The 6,000-nt window shown below is 54.1% G+C and overlaps 1 protein-coding gene across 4 annotated transcripts in view; it reads left to right on the top strand.

Moving 5' to 3' along the window:
* Positions 1 to 6,000, top strand: part of TBX5 (T-box transcription factor 5) — a 44,067-nt gene that overhangs the window by 8,514 nt on the left and 29,553 nt on the right. For all 4 annotated transcript variants that reach the window (XM_039868217.1, XM_039868216.1, XM_039868218.1 and 1 more), the window contains exons 4-6: positions 333 to 452; positions 1,094 to 1,241; positions 4,820 to 4,972. In XM_039868217.1, coding sequence (XP_039724151.1) covers positions 333 to 452; positions 1,094 to 1,241; positions 4,820 to 4,972 — 421 coding nt within the window. The remainder of the gene's footprint in view (positions 1 to 332; positions 453 to 1,093; positions 1,242 to 4,819; positions 4,973 to 6,000) is intronic.

The following is a 6,000-nucleotide window of genomic DNA, read 5'->3' as shown; positions in this document are numbered from 1 at the left end:
TCAATGAAAAAGTAGGTGTCTGGCTCTGAAACGCGCATGTAGCAAGAGTCGAAATGGGGGTCCCTCGCAGGCTGTCTACACAACCTGTTCTCTAGGAGCCCTGGCCTCCTGGTTTCTGATTTCTTCCTAGATGCACACAGCTGCCTTTCTCCTCTCCATAAGTTCAAGGGAAACCTGGGGTGGATCTCAGCAAGAGTGGAGTTGGGGCGCCTTTTCCACGTTTCCCGGGGAATCACTTCTGCCATGAACATGTATGGACACGTTCGGTAGACTATCAGCTTTAATTCTCTCCCCCACCCCCGCCCTCCCCTCTCTCTCTCTTCCTCTCCTAGACGGATGTTTCCCAGTTACAAAGTGAAGGTGACTGGCCTTAACCCCAAAACAAAGTACATTCTCCTCATGGACATTGTCCCCGCCGACGACCACAGATACAAGTTTGCAGATAATAAATGGTAGGCACCAGAGTGGCAGGTGAGAAGGGCACTCCCCCGACCGACCCTTAAACGTTTTCTTGAATCCCTACTGTGTGCTAGAGGCTTTTGCTGCCTATCCCGTTGCATCCTCCTGACCTCACCCCGAGGAAAAGAAATAGCGGCCGTTAGTCCCCATTTTAGAGACGAGAAAACTGAGGCTCAGAGCAAGCCAAGTGCCTACGTCTATTGCTGCACCCGCGGGCTGTGGATTTCTAAAAAGGGTATTGTTACCACGCGCTGGAGGTATTTGGGGGTATAAACCATTTACAGTTACTTTTTATGAGTTACCCGCTTTGAACATGCCTTTTTATGAAATTGCAAAATCGGCCCGTGGTATTTGAGTAAAACAGGCAAGAGAGGAGAGGCCCATTCCTCGGGCAGCTTGCTCCCGTGGCTGCCAAAAGTGCAGAGGTTTGAAGAGGAAGCCCCCTCTGAAAGCCCTCAAGGAGTTTTCCAAGACTTTTTCGCACATCCAGGCTCCCAGAAAACCCGCCGCTGGCTGGTAGGCAGCGAGAGGCTGCGAGGCCCCACGCGCATCACTCGGCAGCCCGGGGCCGGTGCAGGAACCGGCCGGCCCCTCGGGGCGCTAAGGCCGGGCGGTTCGCCTCTCCTTGGTCTAGGTCTGTGACAGGCAAGGCGGAGCCCGCCATGCCCGGCCGCCTGTACGTGCACCCGGACTCACCGGCCACCGGGGCGCACTGGATGCGGCAGCTCGTCTCCTTCCAGAAACTCAAGCTCACCAACAACCACCTGGACCCTTTCGGGCACGTAAGTACCCCCTACAGCGCGGCCTGGCATCCTCAGCTCCATGCCCGCTCCTCTCTGCTCCTCTGTCTCCCTCCCTCCCTAACCCATTCCCTCTCCCCTCTCTCTCCCTTCTTCTCGTCCAGTTCCTCTCTCTTCTTGGCCCCTCGCACCCACCCTTCCCTCGCTCCATTTCACCCTTTACAACTATAGATGACCTCCCTTTCTCTTTCCCATTCTTCTCTCTTTTTCTCTTATTTCTCTCGCCTTCTAATTCTCCTCCTTCTCTGTCTCCACCTCTCCCCATCTCAGACATTTGCCCCTCTGCAGTCCTCCCTGTGGTCCACTATCCCATGCGCTGGTCTGTCTTTCTTGGGGGGGATGAAGGTGGGGCCCCGGTTCCCAGGCCTGGGGCTCGTGCTGCATCCCCACCGCCAGCCCCAACCCTCTGCCTTTCCTGAGGAGTGGGGGACATGGGGTGACCGAAGCTGCACATTCGGGCCTGGATGTGTTGAGGCTGAGAGCTGGATCTGCACCCCAATCCTGTTTGTAATTAGGGGTGGGGAGCTGTGTTTTAGTCCTGCAGTGGGCGTGTGTGTGGGGGCGAAACGTGTTCCCACTTACCCAGTGGGCACTCAGCACAGACGGCATAGAGACTGGACCACTGATGGGAGCCACATACCTTCTTCACCCCCTTCCAAACTCTGCCTTAGTGTTGGGATGCTCTAGCTGAGAGGGGGACCCCAGGCCACCTGCCCCATCTTTTACTGATGGATGAACCAACCCACAGAGGTGAACTCTGCTGCTCCGGCCCCTTTTAGCTTGATACTCTTGGGCAGATCTGTTTTGTTTTGTTTTTCCTTTCAAATTTCCTCTCCCCTCACCGTGCCCAGAGCAGATAAACGTAAACCAGGGACCAAAACCTGGAGCCCCATTAGCCCCAGGAGTGAGGGGCCTGGCAGGCCCCCTGAAACTGTGTAGGATTTTGAGTGTGCAGACCCCGCCCTCCAAGAGATGGATAGCTTTTAGCAGATGCTCCACAAGGCATCGCTCTTTCTTCCCCAAAGAAAAACAAAGGAAGAATAAAACACTCGATTGGGGGGAAAATGTCCCCAAATCTCTTCGTTGGAAATAATCAATCACCAAAACAGAACACCATCTCTGAGTCCGGAGTTTAGAACCCTTAGCTTGATGATTCCACCATTATCATTTGTGTTAGGGCATCCGACCCCCTAAACAGGGGACAGAAACAGGCAGCCTTTGTAACTGCGAGTCCAGGAGAAGGGAGGGGACTTGTCCAAGGTCATACAGCTTGTATTTGGGTACAGGATTTGAGGCCAGGTCTCCAATCCCAAAAGTGGTCCCTGTCCCGCCATGTTGTCTTTTTAGAGAGAATGGACAGATCTATGATCCCCAATTTGAGGACACGAGGGGATAGATGTGAATGGATTTAACCGGGAAGACAGTTTGTGGAGGTCCAAATGGGACTTGAGGGGCCTTAGGGCTGAAGCGCTGAACCCGCGGGTGGGGGGGATCTGGGGGGGAAGGGGCGGCCGGACCCTCCACGGATCGGCTTCATGCAGCCTTCGCTGGTGGGGAGATTGAACTGCTGACCACCGGTTCCCTTTTCGCGCTGTCGCTGTCGCCTTTCCATGTAAAGCAATATGTTCTGTCAGCGGCGTCCTGCTTGCCGATGCACCCCAGCGCAGAAATGACCTCGAGGGGGTCGTGCCTGCGGGTCCTGAACCGATACTGTAGGTTAAGCGCTGGGGAGAGACGGGACTATTTTGTGAAGGTCCCGCGGGCATCTTCCGGCTGGCTGGAGCCCTTCTGAACTGAAGGCAGGGACCCCTATGGTGGGGGCCTCCGTGGGACCTTGGAGCCGGGATGCAGGACGGTCCCCCAGTCCCATTGAGGCTCTTAGCTTCCCCTCTGCGCCTCCGGGCGCGCCTTTGGGGTCGCGCGCTAGGGTGGACTCCTGGGGACAGTGCACAGCCCCGAAACCGAGCCCCGGGCACCCGGGCTCGGTTTCGGGTCCTTCCCTGCGGGGGAAGAGGGAGCCGCGCTTTGAGCTGCTCTGGTCTCTCCAGCTGCCACGTATTCCCGCCCCAACCTCCCCGGACTGCGAGCCTCGAGCCGTCGTCCTAATGAAATTAGGGACCATTAGATCGCCCTCGCGCTGATGTCTCCACACTGTCCCCGGCCGTCAAAGCAATTTGGCTAAGCCGGGACGATGGCCGCGTCGGCCCGGGGCGTCGGCGGCCCGCGGGGCCCCGCTGCGTCTCTCTGTCGCCACGCCGCCCGCGCCGGCGTCGCTATCGGCCAGGGAGGCGGCCGGACCCCGGCGGCCGGAGATTACGGCCGCGCGGCCGGGTTCGGGGAGGCGCGGGACCCTCCCCCTCCTCCAGGCGGGTCTCGAGGGTTGGCGCAAGAACCCTGCCCCAGGGTCATCAATGCAAATAATCAAAGGCACAGACAGGACCTCGCCGCTCCGGCTTGCGGTCCCGGGGAAAGCGCAGGCCAGATTTTCAGCCCGTTAAGCGTGGCGACTCGCCCATTCGGTGGGCATCGATCAGAACGTTTTTGATAAACGTTAGCGGTCACAGCCTCCCAGGAGCATGCAAACCCAGGCATCCTCAGAACAACAAACTCGGTTTACTAGCAAGGATGCGGGTCTGGATCCTGGAGGCTCCCCCACCCCCCACTCCTGCTAGTGACTCTAGTGGTTGTAAGAACAGCGCAGCTACAGCAGTCAGACCCCACCTTGTCCCTGGGAGCACCCCAAATACGGAGAAGATTGCAAGGTAGGAGAAAAAGATTATGCCCCCCACCACAAAGTGCTGTCTGGGACCAAGTCTGCAGATAATTCCAGTTGTGGATCCTGAAATGTTGACTAAGTCGCAGAAAGGCAACCTCAAGCCAACCAGGTCCTTGTCCCACGGGGAAGGTGGGGACGGTGCCTCCCCCACCCCACCCCACCCCCAATCTCACCGTCCTCAAGAGTCCCAGCCCCTAACCCATTATCCTTTTTCATTGACTCCACTTCGTACATTTTCCAAACAAAGGGCCAAGCCCTTGATTTTTATTCCAGTTCTGCCAACGCTTGATCTCTTCCTTTACATCTCTTAGAGTTTTCTTTTCTTTTTTAGTGGAGGGGGTTATTTGTATGTTTGATTGTTTATTTGTTTGTTTCTTCTCCCTTTTCATTCCAAAACTGTCACCCAGGCGTGCCCCGGGACACCAGTTTCTTGCTCCAGGCTCGCATTGGTCCCGTTGGGGGCGGGAAGGGCCCTACGCAGGGGAGTTAATTTATTAAGCAAACTTTATTAAGAATTCTGATTTACTGCCGTGTGTGCTTTGGGTAGATTCCTGGAATATTACCCTGGCTTTTTCGGTTGGAAATTGTCATTTTTGAAATGTTTCTTTTTAATGAAATCACTGGCCCCTTTTCAAAACAGGAGAAAAAAAAATCGGACTATTTTTCGAGAGCCTATATAAGGAGGCTAATTTGGGGGGATGGGGTGGGGTAGAGAGCCGGGTTTTATCTGGAAACAAAGGGGTGTTCATTTTTCTTACAATCTCATTTTCTTTATTATTTTTAGATTATTCTAAATTCCATGCACAAATACCAGCCCAGATTACACATCGTGAAAGCGGACGAAAATAATGGATTTGGTTCAAAAAATACTGCTTTCTGCACCCATGTCTTTCCTGAGACAGCATTTATCGCGGTGACTTCCTACCAGAATCACAAGGTAAGCCCAGGACCCGGTGCCAGGGAACCAGAGGGCCTGGGCTGCCTGCTCCTTCTCCTGACTCTGCAGGGGTGTCTACACAGTGGGCGTCAACTTCTATCCCCGGGGGCTGGGAATGAGACAGAGCCGAAGCCTAAGAATTATGGTTGTTTGTACTATATTCACTGGGCTTCACAAATATTCTCTCTCTTTCTCTCTCTCTCTCTCTCACACACACACAAACACCAATTAGAAAAAAAAAACCTCGTCAAACCATAGATGCCCAGACGCTCAAGAAGGCATCCCACAGCACTCATGAAATGATCAGTAAAAAACACATCACTTGACTTCATGACTCCGTGCTCTGGGGTGGAGGCCTGGGGCCACCCATCCCGGGGACACTTTTCCAATGGGGTCAATCAACTTCTCCCTTCCACTCTGCCTTTTGGATGCATTTCAAGTCGAATCTGGGCAGGTGGCAAAGTTACCGGAAACCTTGGGTTTGGATTTTCCAGATGCTTCTCTAATTGGTTTCAGCAATTACTGCCCCCTGGACCACATGCTAAAGCATGGTTTGCACTGTTAAAACAAAAACAAAAACAAAAACTGATCAAGCTGTGCCACCGGCAGCCTAGACCACCGCTCCTAGGACTTAGACAGGATTCTGCAAAACCACAGCCTGGTCTTTGTGTGTCTTTGGGGTGGGGGGTGCAGGGGAGCGGCGTGCCAGTGAGTTGTTTGGGAGAAAGTGGCTGCAGCTAGAAGTGGGGTGATGCCAGAATGATTGTGTCAATGTCAGACCCCACACTGTTTTGAAATACAGGCCCTGCTTTGGGCATTTCAAAGCTTGATAACTATATTGGAACATACGCCCCATAACTGCAGGCCGGGGGAGCGTTATTTAGTCTTCCTCATGAGAAAGGGTTCGTTTTGACTTGTCATGGTTCATGTCTGTTCTTTAGAAACCTGAGTGCATGTGGATCCGTTGTATTGATGGGGGCAGCGGGACTGAATGATTCCTAAGGCTGGTGATGAAAGGATCTGGAATC

This window comes from Pteropus medius, unplaced genomic scaffold (genome assembly GCF_902729225.1).
Source record: "Pteropus medius unplaced genomic scaffold, Ma_sr-lr_union100, whole genome shotgun sequence".
Taxonomy (NCBI): domain Eukaryota; kingdom Metazoa; phylum Chordata; class Mammalia; order Chiroptera; family Pteropodidae; genus Pteropus; species Pteropus medius.
The sequence above is the reverse complement of the archived record's forward strand: the minus strand, read 5'-3'. Positions and strand labels throughout refer to the sequence as shown.